This window comes from Leptinotarsa decemlineata, unplaced genomic scaffold (genome assembly GCF_025532065.1).
Source record: "Leptinotarsa decemlineata unplaced genomic scaffold, Ldec_3_MD MMD2_tig00000133_RagTag_RagTag, whole genome shotgun sequence".
Taxonomy (NCBI): Eukaryota; Metazoa; Arthropoda; class Insecta; order Coleoptera; family Chrysomelidae; genus Leptinotarsa; species Leptinotarsa decemlineata.
In genome coordinates, this window is record NW_027412542.1 from 1,565,518 (window position 1) to 1,593,335 (window position 27,818).

The 27,818-nt window shown below is 32.8% G+C and overlaps 3 protein-coding genes across 7 annotated transcripts in view; 1 reads left to right on the forward strand and 2 right to left on the reverse strand.

The window, feature by feature from the left end:
- The window catches only part of MsrA (methionine sulfoxide reductase A), a 50,737-nt gene extending 45,660 nt beyond the window's left edge, over positions 1–5,077 (forward strand). The window contains exon 6 of the mRNA XM_074172513.1: positions 4,610–5,077. Within this exon, the coding sequence (XP_074028614.1) occupies positions 4,610–4,844 (235 nt within the window). The 3' untranslated portion in view covers positions 4,845–5,077. The remainder of the gene's footprint in view (positions 1–4,609) is intronic.
- Positions 5,078–10,280: 5,203 nt separating this feature from the next.
- LOC111509187 (uncharacterized) lies at positions 10,281–26,506 on the reverse strand. 5 transcript variants are annotated; one of them, XM_074172515.1, is made up of 3 exons: positions 26,368–26,506; positions 11,130–11,552; positions 10,281–11,031 (listed from the first exon to the last, which is right to left on the reverse strand). In XM_074172515.1, the coding sequence occupies exons 2-3, from the start codon at positions 11,479–11,481 to the stop codon at positions 10,754–10,756; spliced, it is 630 nt and encodes a 209-aa protein (XP_074028616.1). In that variant the 5' UTR covers positions 11,482–11,552; positions 26,368–26,506; the 3' UTR covers positions 10,281–10,753. The 5 variants fall into 5 exon arrangements, with proteins under 5 accessions (XP_074028616.1, XP_074028619.1, XP_074028618.1 ...); XM_074172518.1 differs by lacking the exon at positions 26,368–26,506 and adding an exon at positions 16,709–16,829; XM_074172517.1 differs by lacking the exon at positions 26,368–26,506 and adding an exon at positions 12,470–12,641.
- Positions 24,730–27,818, reverse strand: part of MYPT-75D (Myosin phosphatase targeting subunit 75D) — a 41,162-nt gene continuing 38,073 nt past the window's right edge. The window contains exon 8 of the mRNA XM_074172514.1: positions 24,730–26,843. Within this exon, the coding sequence (XP_074028615.1) occupies positions 26,349–26,843 (495 nt within the window). The 3' untranslated portion in view covers positions 24,730–26,348. The remainder of the gene's footprint in view (positions 26,844–27,818) is intronic.

Consider the following 27,818-nt stretch of genomic DNA (forward strand, 5'->3'; position numbering starts at 1 on the left):
TGAAATCTTCCCTACACGGTTACTGTGTGCAGAACATCCCATCGCGTCCATCTACCTCGCTCCTCCGGAGCGGTTCTCAACTTACTGATGGGCACTTCAGCAAGATTGACATCTGACCTTCTTCCGTTGAAAGTCAGCCTTTCTGCTTTTACACTATAATTTAATGTTTTGGTTTATCTTGGCTTTCCTAACTGAATTTTTACATGGGGTCCCCAAAAACTAACTGGAGACTATTATTTAAAAAAAGATCTCGGTCGAGTGATTCTCGTTGAACCTGAAAAGGAAGTATTTGTTATCCGTTAAAAAAATGTTTACTTAACGGAGCTGCCTGACAGCGACTCTCGGAGGTGGATGTTGGTTCTGCTATGTTTATCCCTCTCTCGGAATCTGGGGTCATCCCTGTTTAGTGCATTGTGTAGATCGCGTAGCGATGGATTGTCATGCGCTCGAATTCTGTCGAACGCGTCTTCTGCGTGTTGTGTCATATAAGCGTCTACGTAGTGTATGTTCCGGTTTAGATCTCGGAATATATACCTATTCGGTACATATCTTGGAGCGTTCACGGCGTTCCTTACGCACGCGTTCATAAACGACTGGATCTGTCTACTGTATGTAGCTGCGCACTTGCCCCAGGCAGTGCAGGCATACAGGATTATTGGTAGTAGTAAGGTCTTTATCATCAGCAGCTTCAGTTTCAGTCCCATGTTGCTTCTTCGACAAAACCAATAGGTTTTGTCGGGCAGATCTCGCCATTCCTATTCTCTGCCGTACGTGAAACCTGAATGATAATCTTTTGTCTAGGATGACTTCCAGATATCTAGTTTCATTGGTCCACGGAATCTCTTGTCCGTTGAAGGTGACGTTTCCTTCCGGGAGTGCCCGCCTCCGGGTGAACAGTATCGCCAGACTCTTGTCAGGGTTTAACTGATCTTCCACAGGTCCATTCCTCTAGCTACCTCTAGCATGCTTTGAAAACTGTCTTTCAGATAGTTATAAAAATAATTGCTACAGTGGAAAAAAATATTTAACTGAAAATTTATCATTATTACATATTCAGGGTTTTCTTAACCTCTATACAGTTTATACAGTGTCACACATAAAGTCCGCATCAAATGACATGCATATGACCGATCAAGTGATTTTTCTTCCCTGTCAAATTTTACATTTTTTCCAAAAAATGTTCAGAAAAGCAGTTATTGCTCGAAATTTCGAAAATCGGTAAGGAGAAAAGATGATTGTTTTTTAATTTTTTACCCATATACCAATTTTTAGCTCTCTAGTACAAATTTAGTTTTTTTACAGTTTTTCGAAAATTTGACATTTGCCGGTTTCTCAAATTTAGCCAAACCTCAACAAAGTTAGTGCTTTATGCCTAACTTATCTTTCCAACGCATTTTTATTACCAATTGCAATTCTAAATACAACTTATTTCGCAAAAATTTAAAACACCAGAAAAAATTATGCCAAAAATGATGCAAAGTTGATACAGTTTTTAAAAACGGATAAATATTTCACTTTATTTCTACTTTTTGCGAAATAGCTTGATACATAAGCATAATTAAAAAACAATATCAATGAAAAGCCAATAATTTATTCTTTACTGCACTTTTCAAACAGTTAAACTTTTCTCTTTACCGATTTTCGAAATTTCGAGCAATAACTGCTTTTCTGAACATTTTTTTGGAAAAAATGTCAAATATGATAGGGAAGAAAAATCACTTGATCGGTCATATGCATGTCATTTGGCATCATTTTTAAAGCACAACCTAATGAAGATATCAAAAGTTGCTTGAAGAGATGAACAAAAAAAAATCCCATTTGATGCGGACTTTATGTGTGACACTGTATATGGATCATTCATTGTGCAAAATTCACAAAATATAAGAACAAATTCGATTTGGATCTGTTAAAAAAAAATCTGTTTAAAATCTGTTTTTCCGTTAATCAGCTGTCGCCCCCATACAAACGACAACTCTCAAAAGTTGAGAACTTGTGCGAGCTAAAGACTAACGAGGTCTTACCTTTTAACGTGTGATTCGTATCACAGTTGCAGAATCATTCCAGCTTCAACCAGATACATTCTCTCGAGAAAAATATCTTTTTGAGGCGAGAATCGAACCCACGATCTTCCGATCGTGAGTCGGGCGCACTACCACCGCGGCCAATTCCACAACGTTATATCTAATTGGCTTAATCAATATAACTTCATTTATTATTACTGTGAAGAAATTTAGTTTTATGGTTATTTCTAATTACAATGAATCATGACAAAATTTGAAGATTATAGATTAAATTGTTAGGGGAACTGGCCTGCGGTCTAGTGATCTTTGCAAATCTATTGTGATGCTCCTTGGTTATGAGAGCTCTTCACCTGGGTTGACCTTTTTGATGAGACGGCATAGCCTTGATATTGTTCCCTTTATATAGCTTGTAGCTTTTAAGTTTCTCAATCCCACATTTCTCTTTTTTTAGCCTTGCTAAATCTTCACTTTCACAGAACACGTGTAGTGCGGTTTTTTCTGAGATTCTCTTCTGTCATAATGCTCATGAACCCTTTTACCACCTTACAGTTATGGTTTGGCAGGTCTTTCATGAATTTAGGCGAGATTTATGAGCTTTTTCGCCTGCCTCATTCATGGGAGCTTATTCCACCTGTTTTGAGATTTCGCTTGCATCTACGAATTGATAGATGTTTTGATACTTGTCTTTACCAGCTCGCAGAATTCTGTACCTTTCACGGACTTGGATGCTCTTTCAAGGGCTAAAGCACCAAGGGCTAATACACCGGCCTCCTCATTGCCTTTGTTAACTTTGAGATTTAAAGATATTTTATGACAATAAAAACTTCTAGAGTAGAGATTAATATGTATAAAAATCTTCGACATTGATGATGAATTATCATGGAAACAACATACAATCTAAAAAAACAACATACAATCTGAATGAAAATTCTTGAAATATCGGTAAAATTCCTTTTCATCAAATACCACAAACTTTTTTCATTACACAGTCAACTTTCATATCTCACAATAATTCGGGTGTTTATTCAATCATGTGCAAGTGAAAATCGAGCGAAGTCCAGTCATATCATTTATTTCATAAACTACACCTTACGATTTGACCTTCACAAACTTTATTTTCAAAAGTCTGCTGTTTCGTTACCACAGCAGACTTTTATCTTCCTCTTTGAAGATGATCACTTGGTGATTGAAACACGTGTCGAGGTGTTGAAAATAACGATTTGGTGTTGAGAAAAAACTCCAGTAATATTCATTACTACACCAATAGTTCCAAACAGTGCATCATAAGGGTTTTTCTTGTTTATTTTTAGTTAATTTTGATTACATTTTCGTGAAGTACGTTGATGCGATTGTGTTGGATTTTTTTTTAATTTTCTGTATTAAGTCATTTCTGAAAATGGCCCAACCACTTCTTAATCTTACATTGTAATAAATCACATAATTGAGAGACCTAATAAAGTATAGACGAATTCCGGGATATTCGACAAGTGAATAACAATAATTATGGATAATAGAACTTTTAAAATTAACAGTAGAACGCGTGGGAACCAAAGTCTACGACGTTGTATCTGGAATTTAATTTGCACAAATTTTTCTGTAATGAACGGGTACGATAATGCAGGAAATTATAGTCAACAAAACTTATTTTTGTCAACCTTCAAAATTTACTGAAAGGCTCCGCCTTAAAAATGAAAATTACCAAACTTTCATGGTGTTGGGAACATAAAAATGTACATTGGATATGTTAATCTTAATACTTTTCGAGGTTGTAATCAAAGTACCTTTTTCACGAAAAATAAATGACTTGGAATACTATGGAATCACATAAAAGCACCTACCCAAAATTTATAAAAACTCGTCACAAAAAATTTGGCTATAATTTGAACCTTCATAATTTTCAGAAAGGCAGTTCGATTGTAGATGAGACATTTTGAAAGAAATTCAACCTTCACCTGGTATATTATAACTTAGCGCATACTTTTCATCCTTTCTATTTATCTATATGAAATAAGATAAAATGAAATAAAAATAAAATAAGAATTGAGGGTACCCCAAGTTCCTGAAATTTCATTGAAGTTCCTTGGCGAAGTATAAACTCTTCTGGCACATTGAATTTTTGCTGCAGAATATTTTGCCTTTGGGATAAATATAATCAATAATATTGTTACGTTTTCCCCGTGGGTTGACCAATACTGACTACACTGAACAATATCCAACTCAACTTCATTTCATTTTAAATACAACAAACACTTCAACTATTATTCGAATGTCTGTCGCCTTACTAGATCGCTTCGTGTACCGCACTGTAACTTTCACTTTACTGTGTCAATATGCTCGTGGCTAGTGTTTATATATCGTTATCGAATGCGCTAGAAAATTTTCACGAAATTCCGCCGAAATCGATAGCATTATTCTCGCTACATCTAGAGCGACAGTGAACATTGTACATTCGCGCGCTTTTAGCTACGTCACCATTGGTTTATGGCTACCAGTGGCGGCCGGCGTTATTTTCTTTAGGGCATGATTTACAACAATATAATATTGTGATATATAAATTATATTTTGAGCATTTCTTCGTTTTTTTCCAGTTACCATCAGAAATATCGATTGCAAAAGTTCAAATGGATTTGCGACGAGCTCGAACTGACCCCAGAATTATTACAAACATCCCACGTTGCTGCTCGTCTGAACGGCTACGTAGCGGGTGTCGGAACAGAAGAAGACTTTGAAGACGATGTTGTGAAATTGGGCCTCCCAGAAAAAGTTGCAGATTTTGTTCGAGATCAACTGAAAGACAACGCTGGCGGAAATTTGTATTGTTGATAAAAAAGTATTATTGAAGTATTTTTCAGTTTTAATCTCAGGGTAAAGAGTGGGATTTTTCTGCAATTCAGGGGAAATTGATATTTATAGGGTTTTTGTTTAGCACGAAAATGGTGGGTTAGATTATTACACATTTTGGGTGGGGCTACTTCGGAATTTAAAGAAATTATATTCTCATCACCTCTTCAAAGCCAAAAATGTGCTGCTCTGCTAGTAATAAATTTTTTTTTACTTTTCTGTATTATTATTTCATATCTAATGTGTGAACCTAAAATATATATGTACAGTGATTCATTATACACTTTCCTCATCTTTTTGTTGTGAAGAAATACTTTTCAAATCTGAACATGAGAGTTTCAACAAAAATAAAATCAAGAATTGGTGAATAATAATGATCCTAATTAATCCCAAGAAACGAGAATGTTTATTACAGGGATAAAATTCAAAATAGTCTTTAAAAACGTTTTTTGAATACCAACACATCAATTGAAAGTACAGTACGTATACATACATACTAACACACAAACCTTCTTGTAATGAAAAATAAGAAAAAAGGCAATAATCTTTATTGAAATTGCTCATTAGGAGGCAGAGCTGAAATGGAACTCTTCATCTTTTCCAAAATTGAAATCAGCAGTAGTTTTGGCCATTTACGAGTAATTGTTTTGGTCCTTTTTTTAAAAGAGTTTTGTCTGTACTTTGGTAAAACGGTCAAAGCAGAAATAAATTTTTGGTGTAGATTTTTTGTATACGAGATATCGAAACACACTGATAGAGTTTCAGAATTTTCAACATGTTATTCAAAAATTTAAGCCATCACTGCCAGATTTACAACTGAGTGCCACAAAATCAACTTTTTGAAAAAATTAAGGTTCTATTAGAATAAATCAAATATACACTCGAATAAATCATTGTTCATTTCGAAAATTAATATGGGGATATGGCACACTTACAAGGATTTAGTATTATGGTCCACAGGTAGCAGCACAATCCAGATCCATAAAAAAAACAGCTTGTATGGCATAGACCCTTCTCTTACTCAGGCACTCAATTAAGTAAACTGAACCTACTTCAACTTTAAAATTATATTAATAATAATATAGTTAACCTATATCTTACCTATTTTAATTTTCCAAACTTTCACAAGGTATTTTTTAACTTGCAACATGCTGTCTTACACATTGCCACTATTTCAGTAGTTCCTTTCAATGTAGCTCAGCGTCTTCTCTAATGATGTGACTTTTTGTCTGAAATTAATCAATGAATCATCCATCTTGCTAATTTTCAAAATTGACACATATTGTCTGTGCTTCATGAAAGGTTTTTTGAATTTCTACCTCTTCAATAGTACGTAGAAAGTTCCACAAACCGATGGTGTATCTCACCTAATGACTTCACCAAATAATAATAGTCATTATATGCATGCACAGAAACATAGAGTGATTCTCGAATGAGAAACATCTGTGGGACTAATCTCTTAATTATCTTACATAAGTGTCTGTCGGATGTAATTCAATATCCAGCGTGGTATTAGCCGGGGAAGTGGTTGTTTTCCGATAGACGTTTACCACAGCCTACTCTGTAGGTAGTTAGGAGATTATTATATTATTACTCTTTATTAGCAAATAATGCTCTTCATAGTACAGTCAGTCACTTATAAAATACAAAACAATAAAAATATATATATATAAAATTGGAGACAAGTCACATTTTAAAAACACGAAACTAAAAAACAAGACGAATTATTGATGACAATTACTTGAAATATATTCACTACATTTTCTTTTGAATGAATTTAATGAATTACAGCTTTTTATATGACTTGGCAGATTATTAAATGCAATCAGACCAGAACTATACAACGAGTCACAACCTATATGTTCTCTGTTGATATAAAAATTTCCTATTCTATTTCTAGTGGAGTGTGTATGAATACTACTTGTGTAGGTTAACTGATCACTCAGATAATTTGGCAACATATTGTGTTTAATTTTAAATATAAATATTAGCATATTTAGTGTTATCCTTTGTTTAGCAGACATAAGAGACAGTGTTTCCAACATGTATTCCACAGATGTGCGTTTATTACAACTTAATATTGCCCTCATGGATCTGTTTTGAAGCTTCTGTAATCTGTTTAGATTTTCATTGCTCACAAAATAGAGTAATGTACTGCAATAGTCAAAGTGGGGTGCTATTATTGATTTATAAATTTCATAATTTTGCATATTCACTTATTTTATTTTTCAATCTTAATAAAAGATGAATTTTCGTGGCTATTTTCTTCTGAATATAACTACAGTGTGCATTAAAGTTCAATTCTTGATCTAATACCACTCCCAGATATTTAAAAGTTGTTACCCTTTCAATGATGACATTATCAATATAAAGATTCGATGACAGCTGTTCATCTTGCAGTTGTTTTAAACGATATTTGCTACCTATTAACATGCATTTTGTTTTATTAACATTTAACTTGAGGCCGTTGTCACATAACCACTCGTTTATATTTAATAGTTCCTCATTTAAACATTCTGAGATTTCATTAGTCGTCCCAGAACAGTACAACAGTGTCGTCGGCAAACAGTTTTATCTTACACCTTTTAACATGTATCATGATATCATTTATGTACAGCAAGAATAGCAGTGGACCCAATACTGACCCTTGAGGGACTCCAGAAACTACATTTAAAGTACTTGATTATATTTAACTAGCTGCTTCCGATATGTTAGGTAATTTGTGAACCATTGTAATACTTTATAATCTAGTCCATACTTATTTAATTTCATTAAAAGTAACTCAATGTTGCCCGTCTCAAATGCCCTTTTGAAATCCAGAAAGACAACACCTATAATACGTTTTTTAGATAGCTCAACTTTCCACAAAGAGATTAGAAATTGCAGTGCAGTTTCACATGAATGGGATTCCCTAAAGCCAGATTGTTTTTTAATCAAAATATTATGTTTCGCTATAAATTTCATCAATTGCTCTTTCACTGTGATTTCTAATATTTTCTCATAAATTGGCAGGGTATTTATGGGTCTAAAATCAGATCTTAAAACGGTGTTTGTAATTTTTTCAATAGGAACGATGGTGGCGATTTTCCAACCATCAGGAAATGTTCCAGTGGTTAACGATAAATTTATCAAGTCCAAAAACCTATTTCCCAGTATTTCAAATGTCAACTTGATTATATTCAGATTAATTTCATTGTCATCTGTATTATTTTTCTTGAGGGAAAAAAATTATCTTTTTTAACTCGCACATATTCAATGTTTCAAATTCCCCAAGTATCTCATTTGTTGGTATAATATAACTGAGAACATGATTATAATCATTTATTGGTACTATACTTTCGGTTAGATTTTTCAAACTGTCAACGAAAAATGAATTAAAATATCCTACTACTTTTGCTTCATTTGTTACAAGAACACTATCAAATTGTATACCTTTGAACTCTTGTTTTCTACTTCCCTTTACTAAACCTTTCAGTGCTTTCCACATAGTCCTACTGTTTCCTTTATTTTCATCAATCTTTGATTCATAATACTTTTTAGTTTCAATTCGTATCTTTTTGGTAACGAGATTACGACTTATTTTATATTTATCCCAATCACATTGTAGTTTGGTTTCGTTTGCTTTTCTATGAAGAAAATCGCGTTTTTTAAAATCTGCCATGATTTCGTCTGTAAACCACACTGCTTCCTTTTGAATGGTGCATGTATGTCCAAGCATCTAATAATATTATTGATGAATGAATTTGATATTTCATTAATGTCAGTATCATTATTCCATAACATATTCATTAGGGACAGTTGGAATTCAATTTCATCAAAGTATTTATAACCTCTCCTACTTATAATAGTGGAAGTTGATTTAGTATGAAAGACATTACCTAAGGATATTAAAATATTAGAATGATCTGAAACACTTTGGAGATGAGATACTTTAAATTTCAACAACTTGTTATTTGTTATGAAATAATCGATTAATGTGGATGAATCCTTGGTGATTCTGGTATAATCATCAACTAATTGGTACAGTCCCATGAATTTAATCAGTTCTTTGATTTTTCGGGTGTAAGTGTTCTCTGTGCCCTTAAGATTTAGATTGCATGTGATGCTCTGGGAGAATGGTACACCACACACATTATGTATACAGTATTATTTACAACAACCCTGATAGCCACAAACCAAACATTCATAAAAATAATATCTTTCAAAATTAGTTCAAATTTCAATCCACTTTTGATATATATGGCAACTCCTCCCGTATGTCTGCTGGATGAATTACAAAGTACTAGCTCACATCTATTTATGTTAATTTCATGAAGAGCAATATCATCCGTAATATGATTTTCTGATAAACATACTAACAAAGGTTTATGCAACGAGATACAGTGCAGCAAATTATCCAAGTTTTTTATAAGGCTTTGTACATTACATGTGTAATTTTTTCTGTTACTTCTTGCCCATGATTGGCCTGATTCAATTGGAAAACTCCCAATTCATTTTGTAGTTTTCTCAGTTCCTTACTATAGTCATTGTTTTCGTCTTCTAACATTTTTATAGACTGTACCATACTACGACAAACTTGATCTAATTCTTTAATTCTAATTTCTAACTCTAATACTGTTTGATTTTTGTTAACAAATTCTTCCTCATATGATCTAATGTTTTCGCGTAATTTAATAACCTCTTTATTCAATTGAGAAATGATTTCACTTATTTTCATTTATAATATTTCGAGATTTTATTTCATATATATATGATGTGTTGTTTTTCCGGGTGTTCATCCGTTGTGTACTATTCGATAGTCGACGTTTCGCCATCATCTCAGATGGCATTATCAAGACGAGTTACTGCTTTGCTTCGAGAGGTGTAATCTCACCATCCGTGAAAACCTACATTGTAATATATATATATATATATATATATATATATATATATATATATATATATATATATATAAAAGAAGGTCTAATATGAGCTTTATAAAGCATAAAAACTTGCTGAGGTGTGTACAGTTTTCTGGTTCGGAACAGTGTTCCAAGCTTTTGAAAAGCATCTCTTGCAATTCTAGCGATATGATTGTGCTAGATATATTGGTGTCCATTTTAACTCCCAACAAACTTATCGAAGCAGTACGTGAAACTTTCTGACTTGACATTATCACTAGGTATATTGTATATTGACATTAAAAATGTCATCATAGGAGGAAACTACAGCAAATACAGGTATATTTTTCTATACCTAAATATCAGGCACTTGATAACCTTTCTCTAGACTAATCTAACTATGTTCACGTCTGGTAAATAGATAAAAATATTTTTACTCAATATTTATCAAGTTCAATTTTCGTTAACAACCAGTGCATGTTAAGGGTTGATAGGATAATTATCATTTGAATAATACAGATATCAATAAAACAAAATGGAAGATTCAAACAGTTTTATTGATTTTTATAATATAGCTGAGATCACCGTGAATATCACAAAGATCTAAAATATTTTTTTCAGCTAAAACTATTTGATGAGGAGCCTAGATATGCCAAGAAAATTTCTAACAGAAAAACATTTGTCACTATAACTTATAAATACATTATCAGATCCAGGATAGACTATATTGAGTTCGAAAGTGTATGATGTCGAGGTTTTTTTATGTCTTATGTGATTCACGGAGAATTTTCTTGAGAGACCATTTCTCTCCCAGCCCCATCTGAACATAACACTGTGAACATACATCAGATTGAATTGAGGGCGGTGTTCTGCCTTGAAATCCCTCAAATACCACCATCTTTTAGATTCCAAACTGATCATGTCAGCATGTTTCCTCATGCAATGATCTACGAAGTCAGATTTCAAACCTTTCCATCTGCATTCGACTTGAAGGCAAATTCACACGCCAGTTCAAGACAAATAATGGAACCACCTTTTCTGCGAATTTGACAGCCATTGGAAGCATTTTTGCAACGTACATCTAGTCTCGATAATTTGGTCTAAAAATGTGTTGGTCTGTAACATTTTCGGGCCACGACACACAGGACAATCTTCTATTCGGTAGAAACATGCAGAACAAATCTGATGGCCGTTATGACACGCTCCTATGGGTGGTAAAATTTGCGTCAAGCAGATTGGACATTCTAATGCAGAGGCAAAAACGTCTTCCAAAAATTCTTCGGACGAATCTGTAAAAAGCCATGAAATAAATTTTCGTTTTCATACATAAAATAATTGTTGAGTGAACAGATAGGGCAAATAACAAAAATTCAGAAAGAAAACTCACCTTTTCCAGTATCTGCTCTTCGTCTGGATAGACCCTCTTCAACAGTTTTCACATAACCAATATTTTCAATTGCGTCACTTCCCACAGTATTACATTTTCCATTTGAAAGAAATGGTTTGGAACCAAAGATGCACATTTTTTCATGAGCTGCAACCTCCAATGCCTTATCTGAGAAAAGGCAACCTTTATTGGCGAAAGGATATTTCAGCGTTGTTCTGAAACACAGTCTTTCCAAAAAAATATTTCCACTGGAATTTCTCGGTGAAGCCCATATAGAACACTCTTCAGATTTCTCAATACACTTACTGCATTCATGGTGACCAAAAAAACATTGGATTAGCGGAGGGGACATCTGGGCGGAGCAGGATTTACAACTTAGTTCTTTAACTAGCAACTGAACCAGAGTTTCTTCAGTTTTGTTACCTGAAAGTTGATAATAATAGTTATTTCCAAACAGTACTCACTTAATATTTCATCTCCCTATAGAAAGGAGCCGAATTTTTTTTCCGACATTGAATGTGTTTAAGGATAATTTGAGAACAATGAGGCTGATACTACCAGCTTTTTGGTTTAGTTTTGACAATTTTCATAACTGTTGTGTGTTATTGAAATACTAGTACTTCAAAACGACATTTGAAATGATAGAAAAAACAACTCGCCCATCTTGTTTGTTACTAGAACAGATCACTTCAAAATTATAGTCCTTCTAGTTTCGAATGTCTTTACAAACAGAATTTCTGATCTTGTGATATACTGTTTGGAACCTTTGGTGTAGTACTGGAGTTTTTTCCCAACACCAAATCGTTATTTTTACACCTCGACACGTGTTTCGATCACCAAGTGATCATCTTCAAGAGGAAGATGATCACTTGTTTTAAATAACGATTTGGTGTTGGGAAAAAACTCCAGTAATATTCAGAATTTCTGATGTAATATAACTTCAAAATATTATGATCAGGTATATTTTATGAAAAACTTATTGTTACCTGTCTGACAATACCTGTAGTTTGGGTAAATTGATTCCAGGAATTAATTGATGACATAGGTATAGGGCAAAGGGTCAGAATATTTGAATACTTGAACTCTTTTTGAGGACAGTACACAAGCACTTCAGAAAAACTCTCAAGGTGACCTCAGAGAGGTGCCTGTGCGAAAGTAGCGTTTTACATTGGATTTCAGTCGCTTGTCAATCGCGCTTGACAAATTTCAAATGCGCTTGCGCGGCATTAGCTGGATTAGTTGTCTTTTCCGTTGGGTATCTGCCACAAGTACCTACAAATAAGTCGTATGTCTGCATGATAGGAAAGGGGCAACCTTGAGCTTATCTTACATAGGTTTACCTGAATCAACAACGAGTACAGCTTGGGTTTATTAGAATTATTGGTTCAACTTTCTAAAAACAATTAGCAACCATGAATCAAAGAATGTGTTTACTCCAATATCAGACAGCTACGACTGACGGTGACGGCCGCGCGCTTCGAGCTTGGTATGAGTGTCGTGCGGGCAACCTCTGGCTTGTCGCGCTATCTATAGTTTGGACACAGTCACAAACTTACCCCCCCCCCCCCCCCCCCCCCCGCATATGTTACAGGAGTCTGGAAATAGGGAATTATTTTACTTGCATGGAAAATTTAAAAGAAAATTAAAAGTGTACCTTTTAGACCTACAAAGTGTTTAGTATAGGAACCTGCTAATACAGTTTTTTTTTCTTCTTTTTATTTTATTTATTGTGCTGTTTTTATTTATATGTTTCAATGTACATGATTTTAAATTTTAAATTTTAATTGTGACATTTAAATTTTTAACCTAGATTAAGACTAATATTGTAACTGCATTAGCTTGTGCTAAATAAACGATACATATAAATGTTTGACTCTGGTGTTTTTTAAACCCCGAGTCAATAACATACATTAAACCAGAAATTTTTTGTTTTATCTTAAAAGGACCCACCCTGATCGGATCCAGCTTTTTTCTATTTAAACGATTTCCGTTCTGAATATAAACAAGATCACCGACTTCGTATGTTATTTTTCGTTTATTTTTATCATAATAAACTTTATTTTGATTATGAATTTTTTCTGCATTCAAAAATGCAATCTTTATGTTTTTTCCAGATTTTCTAGGTTATTTTCGTTGAGTTCCGAAGGGAAAAAGGATTTATCGATTCCGTTCAAAAGATAATTCGGTGTGAATTTTGTATTGCTATGTATTGTGTTATTGTAGTTTTCTACACACTGTTCAGCTATGACTGACCACGGCCTGTCATTATTTTCAAAAATTTTACACCTAATCGAATTAACTAGTGTTTGATTTGTCCGTTTGAAAAGGGGCAATAATCTACCGCGGTGAAAATGTTTGTTATGTTTTCTGCTTTTGGAAAATTTTTAAATTCTTTTGAGTTTATACCAGCATATTGATCAGTCAGAAGTAATTTTATTTTTCCCTTTTTTTGAACTTTTTTTATCAGGTTTATGAAATCTTTTCCCGTCTGTGTTTTTGAGGTCACTGCAAAGGCGTACTTCGTGAAATGGTCTACAACTAAATGTAAGTATTTTTTTGGTGACTTATTTCCGCTGAACCCTCCTATTGTATCCACTGATATTATTTGAAAGGGTTGCGACGCTGGACCTAATTGAGAAAGGGGTTGAATAAAATTACCGAACCTTGATTTATTTCTTACACATGTGTCGCATGCTCGACAAATAAGCTTTATATGCTTATGCATGTTTTTTAAAATAGTATTTGGGAGTTAAAGTTAGAGTTAGCTGCTTCACTCCAATATGACTTTCATTGTGAACCTTTTTTATCATTTGAATACCTAAGTTTTCCGAAACCCATATTTTTTCTTTATTATTTAGGATTTTATAACAAATGTTATTTTTTTTTTACTATTTTATCTTTTTTATTTATGTTCAATTGTTTTTGATCATTTATCAATTCTTACATTGATAGAAAATTTACTATTTTTATAGCTGTTTCACTGCTTATATTTTCATCTAGTACTGGGTTTCGAGAAAAGCTATCTGCTTCTGCATTATTTTCGCCTGGTTTATACTTGATTTCAAAATCAAAATTTGAAATGTAGTTTAATAAAGCTAATAGTTCAGTATCTTTACTCTTTTTTACATTGAAATGTTCAAGCGGTTTGTGGTCTGTAAAAATCGTGAATTTATTTCCTGTAAGTTTATATTGCCAATATAGAATACACTCTTTTATCGCCAGGACTTCCAAGAAAATAGCGCGTGTACTTTCTTGTGATTTTATTAATTTTTTAGAGAAGAAAAAAACGGGTTTTATAGAGTTGTCTTTTTGAGGTTGTTTCAAAATTGCCGCTACTCCTTTTTTTGATGCATCTGTGAAAATGTATATAGGAAGTTTTGGGTCAAAGATTGCCAATATCGGATCAGAACTGAGATAGTTTTTTTATTTTTTAAAGCTATCTTCACATTCTTGTGTTCATTCAAATTTTACATTTTTTCTGAGTAAATTATGTAGTGGTTCTAACTCAATCGAAGCTTTTGCTATATATTTTAAGTAAAAATTAATTTTGCCCAAAAGCTGCCTAACATTTTGATTTCGCGGTGTAGGGAAATTTTTGGTTGCGATTAAGTTATCATTTACGGGTTTTACTTCATTTTCTTTGATTTCATGACCCAAATAGATAACTGATTTTTTTGCAAATGTGCATTTTTTCTTGTTTACCTTAAACCCCGCTTTTTCTAAGGCTATGAGAACTTCGTTGATGTGGCGTAAATGAATTGAATAATTTTTTGAGAAAATCAAAATATAATCGATGTCATTTATCGCGAAAGTCTCAAGATTATTTTTCGCTAATACGTCACTCAGAATTCTCTGAAATATTGCCGGAAATGATTTTAAACCAAAAGGTAAGCACTTCCATTGCCAACGCCCGTTTTGGGTAATAAACGCGGTTTTATATTTATCTTTTTCTCTGATCGAGATTGACCAGAAAGCCGAGTTAATATCTAATTTAGAAAAAAATTCGCAATCCCGTACTCGAATTAATAAATCATCAATAATTGGGAATGGATGGCATTCCGGTATGACTATCTTATTTAGTTCGCTATAGTCTACGCATAACCGTGACTTTCTCCCTTCTTCCTTCTTTAAAACAAGAGTCACCGGAGATGCAAAAGGACTAGTAGAGCGTTCAATTAAACCTACCTTCAATAACGATTTTATTTGTGAATTTATTTCTTCGTTATCCGCATTTGTACGGTTTACGCGCAATATATTTATTTTCGGTAAGTTTTACTGACGCCTCATAGCCCTTTGTTTTGCCTACTTCGAATTTATCTTCTGTAAACAATCCTTTGTAGTTATTCAACACATCTTCCAAAGAGCTCTCACAGTTTACAACTGTGTTTGTTGAAATAGACTCTGTTTTCATATTCTTATTTAAACATTTCTTTGTGGCATTTTGAAAAATTTTCAAGTTTTCATCCTGACAAAGTTTCAATTCTTTAATTGCATCTAAACCTAACAAAATGTCATCATGAAAAGAAACACTTTTCACAATATAAAAACATATTGTATTCGTAATATTGAAAATCTTTGTTTTTAAATTTATTGAGCCTAAAGTATTCGTAGTGCCTGCGAATGTGTTTAGTCTATTTTACCCACTTATTTTTTTGTTCAATTTCAATTTTACAATCGTATCATAATTTATTATTGATACATTTGTTTCCGAGTCATATACTGCAACGACTAGGATATCCTCGATACAAATTCTTAATCTGATAAGTGAGGCCGCGATTCGTTTTTTGATTCGTCAGAAAACGATACACTCTCTTCTATATTCGTGTTATTTATTCTCTCATTTTTTGTATTCTCAGCGAGTTTTAACCTGCAAATTTCTTCAGAGTGATACCTATTAGGAAATCCTTTTTTTGTGCAGTAGGGGCATGGTTTTTTCTCTGATTTACTTTCCTGTGGGATTTTTGTTTTAATTTTTTTTTCTTTTTCTATAAGACCTTCTAACTTATTTATGAGTGACATTAAATTATCAATTGTATTTAAATCTTTTCTATTTATATGCAATTGAATTTTCACTGGTAAACCCAAAGCAATTAAATTTATTTGAGTATTTTCTGATATTTTTGAGTCTTTATCTAAAAGCAGATTTCTCTTTTTTAGCGCATACTCTAAAAGCGACCCATTTAAATAACGAAATTCATATGCATACTTTATTTCGGGCCACCCTATCACCGCAAAAGTATCCATAAAAGAATTCCAATACTCCCATGGTCTTGTAATCTTCGTTATTTTTAAGAAACTCTGGAACCAGTCGAGGGCCGGTCCCTCCAAAAAAAATCTCAATATCTCTGCGTAATTTTCTTCCTTACAATTTAAACGAGTGCACTCACTTATAAAAAGATCCATAAAAGTAACCGCGTTCTGGTTTTTTCCAAAAAATTTATCAAGAATCATGTTTTTTACTCGCGACGTTGTTTTTTTTGATGCGGAAAGGCTTCAAGGTTATGAGTAGGAACGGAGCTGGGGTCAACATCAGGTATTCAGAGAAGTTTCAATAATTATAAGATTGTACATAGGTTTACCTGAATCAACAACGAGTACAGCTTGGGTTTATTAGAACTATTGGTTCAACTTTCTAAAAACAATTAGCAACATGCTCCATGAATCAAAGAATGTGTTTACTCCAATATCAGACAGCTACAACTGACGGTGACGGCCGCGTGCTTCGAGCTTGGTATGACTGTCGTGCGGGCGACCTCTGGCTTGTCGCGCTGTAGTTTGGACACCGTCACAAACTTATATATATATATATATATATATATATATATATATATATATATATATATATATATATATATATATATATGCTGAACTGGTTTTTCCGGGTATTTGATCCGTGTATGTGATATTATCTCTAATTTCACCGACGTTTCGACAAAATCTCATTTGTCATTATCAAGGTGTGCTGTTACGTGTTCAGAAATTTGTTGACCTTGCTCAACTCACTTCTTACTATAATGGTAAAATGGTATTCGTTATGTGTTCAGAAATAGATTAGTCCATAAACCCTCTACTACCTACTATTTAAATGTTGTTGAGTTTTACCTGCGTTCTTCTTCTTCTTAGTTGACCTCATCTCCCCGTTAAGGTATTGAATATGAAATCAAGTGTTATATATATATATATATATATATATATATATATATATATATATATATATATATATATAAAATTAGGGACAAGTCACATTTTAAAAAACGAAACTATATATACGAGACTATTACATATAAAAGCCTTTTGTAACCATATTTGAAGATATTATTTAAAAGACATTTTTTGGTGAGAGTCAATCTTTCTTACTTTTTAATCTGAAAAATGAAGCTAAATGTATATAGAAAGCTTATTATAGAAATCTAATTTTTCCATTGACTATTCAATTTCTAGGCAAAATTTATGAATAACTGGACTCTTCAGCGTTAATTTTTAGTTTTCGTTTATTACACTTCAACAAGTTTTCTATTCATTTACCTGTTTATTTTTCAGATTATATATCCCAAAAAACAGAAATATTTAAGTTTTTTGAAGATATTTAAAAATTGTCTTGAAATTTTTGGAAACTATGATAGCATTTTTCTAGTAATAAGGTTCTGAGTATGTTTTTAAATATGTGTAACTTATATGAGTTTGAATGATTCTGAAGGTTTATTGTGTTCATGTTCCACAGCGTTACTCTGATATTCCGTCTAGCAAACATGATACATTGAAGAACGTGTACACTTCGATATGATTACCTTGTTCACATATTTTCTGAAATCCAGTTAACAGGTTTTATATTTGCATTCATTATTTACCGTCAGAAAATTATTTGGGGTTTGCTAAAAATATATTTGTCATATTATTTGTAATGCAAACATGCAAAATAGATTCTATAAATCAATGAAACCAACTGTAGTTGGTTTTATTCATTTATAGACGACTTTAATTTTATGGTTCAAATAGTTTTCACCATAAATCAGGTAACTTTCTGCGAAGACGCTGGTATTATAATAATTCTAATTTTATAAATAGGAACATATTTCATGAAAAATCAAGAAACTGAGGATACAATAATAAATCATCTTTTGAAATTCAAATTATCACTTATCTGACACAATAATTAATCATAATCAATTCAAACTTCCAATATTTACTAGAAATCAACCAAGGAATAGTGATTTGACTACTTTGTTTTGAATCCTTAAATTATAGCATTAATTCTTGATTATGCCATCCGAGATGATGGCAAAACATTAACTTCTGAAGAACTCTCAACGGATTGAATAGAGAACCTGATAGACACAGAACGGAACATGAAACAGGAGCGAAAATTTACAGTATTGAGAGAAATCTTCATTTCTGTTATCGGCTCGGTCAGTACACATCAGTCATCCAGACTGAAGTGTATGCAATCTTGCAAGACCTCGAAGAAATGAGCGAATCAGTATTTTCACAGACAGCCAAGCCGCACTAGGAGCACTGATGAACCCAAAAACTAATAGTTTTACAAAAACGCAATACGTGTTTCGCCATACAATAACTTCTTCAGGCGTGTCTTTGCTAACTTAGTAAAGACTCGCTTGTAGAAGCCATTGTATGGCGAAATACGTGTTGCGTTTTTGTAAAACTATTCAGTGAAAATTTCACTATAAGTGTTTTTTGAATAAGTTATGGATTTTCATCAAGTATCGGCCGATTCCATCAACTATCAACTCCATATATAGGCCCTGGACCATCTGTTGGGGTACCAAAGTCTTTGATACAGAAGAGATTGGAATGTGGGTTTACAGGAAACAAGAGTACTGGGAAAACATACGCAAAAACCTTCATGGAGGGACTATCCAAAAAGATAATTGAAGATCTGCTTCAACAAGGCAAGATCATCGGAGGTCAATGAGATATGAAATATCGGAAAGCAGGAAGACCTTCTATTGAAAGTTTTGATTCCTAGGTGAGCAACAAAACGTCATACAGAAAAAATTTATAATTAATTTCAAAAGTACTATAAGTAAGTTTTTTGTTTTTGAGACCAGAAAAAGAAATCAAAAATACTGTTTTTCAATATTTCTTGAAAATGTTCGCACCTAATTGTGTTACTTTGCACTACTTTTACCATTTTTGGATGGTGAATTAACAAATGAGAAAATTATATAGAACATTTCACTGATTGGGAGATAATATGACATGCAAACCCTTCAGAGACAAACTTTTGATTTATTGTCTAGAATCTAGAAGGACCTCCCTCCAACAAAACACATTCAAAATAAATCTCTAGGGTTTGAGCATTAGTACCATGAAAACTAGTATATATTGTACTGCCTTCAAAACTATTTCAAGGTGTTGAGAGAAAAACAAGAGAGAAGGATGAGAGGATTTTGAAAAGATGTTCAATAAAAACTAGTTCTGAAAAGTACAAATCAAGTATTTAGTTTTTTTTTACTTTATTTGAAACCAAACAGAAGACAAATGCAAGTGGTGTAAAATAAATATAAATTACAATTTAACATACTTCGAATAAATAAATGTAACGTAATTTAAAGAAAATTACAAGTTCGGGTATAATGATTGAATAAAAATAATCGATTGAATATTATCTCCAAGTACAGAAGAATTATTTAATAAATTTTGGTTGTTGGCCAATTAAGAATTTTTGAATATGGTGGCAAGTAAATAATCATTCTTTGGCAAGAAGTATTTGAATTAAAAAAAAAGAGAAATATCAATAAAATGGTCTGGAACTGAATTTGAAATTTTTCAAAAAGTTACAAGATATTCTTGGTACAAAATAGGAAGGTAAATTATTACACTCCTATAGCTATCCTCAAAAGTGTCCAAAATACTTCTGAGGGCTAGAGAAGCTGAAGGGTTCAACTTTAGATGTGCAAGAAGGCAAGAAAGTTCGCCAAAGCATGGGTTTTCCATGCCAAGTTTAGCCACTGCCACTGTTGTTTAATTTCAGAAAGCAAATTAGAGGGTTCCTCTCCTTGACAGCAGTAAATTTAAGTGGAGCTCTGAGAAAACAGTTTATCACATTTTTGGAATGTAGAAAAAAGGGAAAACTAAAATGGTGAAATTACGAAATAGTTGAATATTTATACAAATCTAAAAAATATCACAATATAACAATTACAAAAACCCGAAGGATTTTAATAAAGTGGAGTGGAAGCTGTAATAAACGGATATTAGTCTCTTAACAAAATATAAAATCTAGATCCATACCATAATCATAAAATGACTGATATATGCAACAACAAAATTAAAGCTTATACTAAGGAAACTAAATCATAATACATGTGGGCGAATTTTATAAAAAATATTATATACCCACTCGACAACAAACAATATAAATAAGTAGACTTAATTTGAACCATTTTGCTTCTAATTGAGCTTTAACAACTAATAGTAAGTTAATTATTGCCGTAGTGTTTACTATACAAATACTCAAACATAAAAAATAAATAATCGATAATACTTATAGATAACTACAAAATGAAAAATGTGATGTGATCAGTAGTGTTGATGCTTGATTATATGGGAGACGTGAAATTTATCACAATGGAGTAATTATCAAATGCGTTAGTAACACTAACAAGAAAACTACAACCTGTGAGATCTTATAACAAGGTCATGATTTATGATGGATCTCATTTTGCTACCATAGAAAGGGATAACACTTAATACTAACTAATACGTTTAATGTGACATTGTTAACCATCTAGAGAGCTCTTTTTCAAATCCTGCAGTAATATATTGTACCAATTCTGGTTTCATTGTTAACTCATTTGTTACTTCCGATTGTAGATGGAATTGAAATTTGAAAACAAAAATATACTTTTTCAGTTACTGAATTTTTCTACAATTGCTGAACATTAAATTCTTTAAAAATGTTTATTTTGGGATAAATGATGTCCATATGGAAGAGCAGCAGAATCAGACATTTTAATTTTTTATTTGGTCTTGAAATTTATAATTTGAAAGCTAAGTTGTTGAATAGCTGTTGTATTCCTAAAAATGACAACCCTCCAAAATTGAAACGTAGATTAAAAAATTTCATTAAGATTTGTCAACCACCTCTTAGACTATCTCGACCGGTATATATTAATATATAAGAATAGCTGAGATAGAAATCAACAACTAATATTCGTTACACCGAAACCGATTATTTGATATTGAACTATTATGAAATATCTTCAAGTAATAGACAGTAGTGGATAACGATTTCTTTTGGAACACATATAATTTTTCTCAGTTGGCTACTCTGTTTATTCGTCATCAGCGACAGCTGTCATCTGTAGATGATGTTTGAAGTATCCAATTTTGAGATTTACTCGTGGTTTGAAGAAGTATTTTGTTTCCAGCATATGGGTAATTTTCCGAGTTGGCTACTCTGTGCAATTGTCATTATTATTAACTTTCATCTGTAGATCATGTTTGTAATATCCACATATGATATTTATCTGCTGTTTCAATTCATTTCACTTTGTATTGTATTCATTTTCCAATTAGCATTCCTAATATTTTTAGTGGAGGTGATGGCGCGAACAATTAACATGACAAGTGGTTCTAATGTCAAATAGACTGAGTAGCCAAATATGTGTGCTCCAAATAAAATCCTTACCCGATATCGTCTCTTCACTTTAAAGTAAAAAATTTATCAAATATTGATAAATATTTCGGACAAAACAAACCACCACATTTACTGTCTGATATGATACTTGCAGATTCACATCTGGTGAAAAAGAAATAATATAAAAGGAATATTTCAATGAAATGATTGGCAAAAGTATAATATAAAAGAAGAGTTTAAGTTGGGAAAATGAAAATGCAGACTAGTGTCACTTTTTGAAAATTGGACTTTTATAAAAATCTAACTAGCAGTTTAGTGGATATTTTTTGTCTATGTTACTGAGGAAAACAAGAACGTTACATATTTTTTTACAAAAAGTAAATACAGAAACTCAGTTTTTTCACCCACTCAATTCTGATCTGACAAGGAGTCAGTTAAAACAGCTTTCCAGTTAACGTCTAGATTGACTCAGGATGTTCTCTAAAAGAACACTGAACCATTTTTTTATACTTATTGGTAGCAAAGGCATTAAAAGCCCAGCCTATGCACTGAATGCCCCTGCTTGTTCGATGGGTTGTCAAAACGAATGCAGCTTACATAGAAAACATTCTGTCAGTTTCAGTTATCAATACCGTTGATGGTATCAACATCCCCTAAAAAAAAAGCAAAGGCAAAAGCTGCCCAATCAAAGGTTTGCAACTTAGAAATTGTAATCCTTAGGTTAGATCTAAATTATCAGTCACGACAATGTATAAAAAGTCACTAGACGTTTGTTCAGATAAAGCTACATTATTCAAGCAAGAAATTCACAATGAATATGAAACCACCATATATCTAATTGGTAAGTGTCCACCCAATTTTCCAGATCCCACATTATCTGACTTTTCTTTTAGGGAACTATATCAACAAATAAGTAATAAAGTATGAAAAGGTTCAATCATATGAACAGAGAAAACGGATTTTTTCTCAAATGCCTTGATTCTACTCACAAAAATTATGGTATCTCATGCAAGGTCATAATTTTGAGAAGAATGCATTTCAATATATAATGATTATTAGAGATATAGGGAATATTAGCTGAAAATACTTAATATTTACCGTAGAATCCGAATAAAACGACCTTCAAGGGACCGGGTATACTATATCGTACTAACCGGATGACGCACAAAACGGATTAATTTTCTGGTAGTAAAGTGTACATCACTTTGTTGAACTGACATAGACTCGTCAGCAATGTTACCACAGACGATATTGTGTCTCACTTTTAAACGGTTTATCCGACTCATGGAATATGTGAAATTTTGCATGTCTAACTGTAGCAATAAAATTTGCTTTCTCTTGTAGAAAAGGTCCATTAAGGGGTATTCTACGGTCGCGCTGAAGCTTGAACCACTGTAACAATGCCTTATCCAACTGCTCATGAGTAGAAGTCCTTGTCCTTACCCGTTTGCATTTCAAAACATTGGCATTGAACAGCGACTCGATCTTATCTTTATTCTTTTTAATTGTGGATATTGTAGAAAGGGATACACCAAACTTCTTTGCGAGGGCTGCATTTGATTCACCGGCTTCTAATCGGTTTAATATTGCAATTTTTTCTTCAATTGCGAAACACTCGCTTCACAGAATTCATTTTGTCGAACTTTATGACCTTACAACAAGTGGCAAAAACTTCACACTGGAACCTCTGGCGTATCTATTAATATCTGTTAGTGGTACCTATCAATAGAGGTTTCTATGAATATTACCTCTTAGTAGTACCTATTAAACGGGAGTCGCACTAACCGGTATATTTTCTCATTAACTGAATATTAAACTAAACTTAAGTCAACATTATCGTCGCTATAAACGGATAGTCGTTATATATGAATTCTACTGTATATGAAGTGGAAAAGAAAAATCATGATGAGTTATGTCGATTTCTAAGATATATACAAAAAAACTCAACGATTAGAGACAGAAATGTAATGTTTGTTAAAAGGTGGTTGACAATGTTTCATGGTGAACTTCATTAGTTCGGACTTCCATTGTTTGCCTAACATGATATAAAATGATTTGAAATCGCTGAAATAATCAATAAAATTAAAATGAATAACTGAAAATAACCATTATATTAAGCAAAACAAAACCTGAAATGAAATTACAATAGAATAAAAGACAAACAACAATTGAAAATTGAACAGCAATAAAAGAAAAATAAAATATTTCAAGCCAAGTTTAAGGAACATTCTATATTGGTGAAACTAAGAGGCCATTAAAAGTCCGCATTGCCGAGCACAAGAAACACATACAGCGAGGAGAAACCAGCAAATCAGGAATAGCAGAGCATGTTTGAACATCAAGTGGTCTCAAGCTGAGATTATTCACAGGGAGGAACAGTGGTTTAGGAGCAAATTCAAAGAAGCTGCATATATATATATATATATTGTCCAACAAAGCATTTAGCCAAGCTAGCGTAGAAATACGCAACATATGGAAACCCATAATTAAGCGGAAAACGGCCAACTCCCGCCAAACGGTCAGTTCCCGCTAAACTAGTGAAGCGGAAAGAGGGAATATGTGAAAGCACTCGAATGACCTATAAATATTCATCTCCCGTAGGAATAAGTTCAGTATCACCCAAAGACGATTGTGGATACTAACAATCGAAACGTCGTGAAGTAACTTGGCTTGAAATCTTTCAATTTCTATTTCTTTTTCATTGCTTAATTTTCAATTGTTGCTTCTATGTGATTTTATTGTAATTTCATTTCAGGTTCTTGTTTTACTTGATATAATTGTAATTTTCAGCTATTCATTTTGATTTCATTGATTCTTTCGGGGACTTCAAACCATTTCATATCATATCAGACAATGGAAGTTCCAACTAATGTAATTCAGAAATGTATTGTTTCAGCCAGGGGAAAAAATAATTCTTGGAAGATTATAAGAATCATTTTATATAAAGTATGTTTCCAAGATAAACTACCTGTATCAGAGAGTTGTAAGTATTGAGCAAAAGCAATTTTTGTTGGGGAAATCAGATAATTTTCGTGGATATTTCTGGTAATTATCACTTTCAGCAATCTAAAAAAAATTGCAATGGAGAACTTTATTCAGAAGTGAAAGAGGCAAACTTCTAGTACATATCGTTCAGAAACTCTCTTGGCATAAAACACCTGTGACATCTGTCGAGAAAGAAAGAACAAATTGAAAGATATAGTTGATTTTGTCTGTTACGAAGCTGGAGGCAGATTTTGGCCTACAAAACGTTCAAATATCTGTGTTTTTTTTTCAATATACACAAGTTCATAAAATGTTATAAGTTTTAGATAGATAGCACCTTTTCCTTTCAAATAATTGAATTTACACAACGTTATTGGAGTAAACTAGAAGTTTGCCATTTTTCACCCGGATGAAGTTCCTTAGTACAATTTTCATTTCTTTCAAACTGTGGAAGGTGGCGATTCCCAGAAAGATTCACAACAAGTTTTATAGATTACAATGGAATACAGCGGTAATCTCTACAAATATTCTTCTGAAAGAAATTTGGGACTTAACAATCCTGCCAAATAGATAGTAAATTAAACAAATCATCTTGAAACATACGGTACAATTTTTCACAATGGTCAGATAATAATTACACAGTGTATCCTAGAAAAGTTCTGGACTTTAAAAATTTGAGACTTTACAATAGTTTTTTTCATTCATTTGCAGTTGCACAATCTCATTTTGCAAATCAGCTGTGGACTTTGCACTAGTGCAATTTGTAAACAAATTTGTACTGTCGTCAATGGTGGATTTCCTTTCAATACTGATCTGAATTGGACTGAGGCTTATTTTATTGCTTCGGAGATTACTAAATATAATTAACTAGTTGTTTCCTCAGAACATCAATTATTTGTAAATATCCCAAAAGATAGGTTTAGCTTCTGAAAACAAATTTGCCTCAATTCATAAATTTCCAGAAAATCACTTTTGCTTCAATTTCAATTAATATTATGAACAAAACCAGAACTGTTTTCTTTGAAGGTTTTCAAGGTATACAAAATTGTATTTTAGGCTCAGAGAATATTCAACAAATTGCCTCTTGAAAATTATTGTAGTATTCAAGATGTCACCAACATGAGAATGATTTAAAAATGAAGAATATCTCTTTCAATACTTTGTCTCTTGGATTTTCTAATGATACATCAAAGTTTTCATTTTTCAGTTCTGAAGAGTATAAACAAGAATACATGGTTTGCTGTGAGAAAAAAAAGGAAACAACTTGAGAATTCTCACAACTCTTACATAATTTGAAAAGTATGCTATAATTTTTTTTGAACTGGAATAAACTTTTTAGGAACATCAGCATTCATCCAATATCACTGCCACATAAATTGACATGTTGCTTTTTATAATGTGATTATTGATGTTTTTAATCCTATTCATACCCCCACCCGGTAGAAATATAGAAATAGTTATGATCATATCACAAAGGAAAGTACATAGCCAATAATTTCCGATTTGAAAATGTCACTACCGCTTTCTTTCAATATTTAAGTACGTATCTTTCTATTCTATAAAAATATATATCTAAAAAATGGGATCATGTATAAAAAACAAAACGTCCTAGAAAAATAGTCAATTTTCACAACCTACTGTATTATACAACACCTTTTCGGTTTCGAGTATTCCATGTTTTCTATCATCGTATCCCCGGTAAACCGGACTATTTCCGTGACGGGACTCGCGTTGGAATCATTTTCGGAGATGCTTCCCACCGGAGAAGTAATACTGTTAACGTCATTTGAACTGTTCCTGATCTGCATCCGCTGCTTCTTCAGATCGGCCAAGGTGCCGTTGCCGTTTATGGTTACGACTACGTGAACCGTCACTTTACCGTTGACGTCGGTAGAGTAGGTCTTCTCCTTGGTGTCGCCGTGATCCAAAATGGAGTCGTCATCGTCTTTACCTTCAGGCGCTCTTCGGTATTCCGTCAATTGGAGGGCGCTCAAATCTGTGTCAGAAGTGGGGCTTGGGCTGTGTTCGGTGGAATTGTGCGGGGTTGAGTTCGATAAATGATTGTTGTTGATAATGGGCTTGGCTGGGGTAGAAGCGATAGAGCTGTTCGTTTCAGGATTGTCTAATCCCTAAAATGAAGGCAATAATTAAATATATGGATCGACACTTCACTGAAAGATATAAAAGTTTAAACATTCGTATGACTTGTTTCGCTTTACAATAGGTTCTCAGGCGTGTCTAACAGAGTAAACAGCTAATTTGTTTTATTTACGCGATAAAACAGTTGACTTGTGATGCAATGTTTGGAACCCTTGGTGTAGTAATGAATATTACTGGAGTTTTATCTCAACACCAAACCGTTATTTTTAACACCTCGACACATGTTTCAATCACCAAGTGAACAAGAGGAAGATTAATCTTCCTCTGGAAGATATTGGTGATGGGATAAAACTCCAGTAAAATAGTTAACGTTTGAGTTTAACAACAGATGTGAGTCTTCGGTTATTTCTTTTATTATGTTTTTTTTATTGAGAAGATCCTACGGTTTTGATTATTTTATACTACATGAATAGTTGCTTTCATAACTGATATTTGGACCTTATAATTTGGACCTTATAAAAATTAACTTAATATCATGTAAATGGTCTTTAAATTCTACTGATGTTGAAGTTATTTATAAAGAAATACTGAATAATTGCAAAGCAGTTATTGATGATATTTCTCCAATACAAAATTGTAGTATTAACAGTCATTTGCCATGGTTTGATAACGAAGTTCACTGTAAAATTAAGAATCGTGATAGGGCATACAGAGCTTTCAGAAACTGTTCAAATCTAGAATAAGAAAATAACTGGGAAACTTTCAAGAAATTGAGAAATGATGTTGGCAATGTGTTGAAAAGAAAAAAAGATCAATATTATTTTGAAAAAATTGATCGGTATAGAAACAACTCTAAACAAATGTGGAAAACTCTCAAAAAACTAGTTAAAGGAGATGACATTGACTTTCCAAATTGTATTCAGTTTGAGAAAACTGGTGAACTTATATTACTAAAAGATGTTATTGAAATATCAGATAACTTCAACAGTTATTTTGTTGAAAGC

Excerpts from the sequence above, each read along its gene's own strand:
- LOC111509187 (XM_023164878.2), bottom strand. Across the intron at positions 11,032-11,129 it reads AAGAGCAGATACTGGAAAAG|ATTCGTCCGAAGAATTTTTG; the intron begins GTGAGTTTTCTT and ends GGCTTTTTACAG.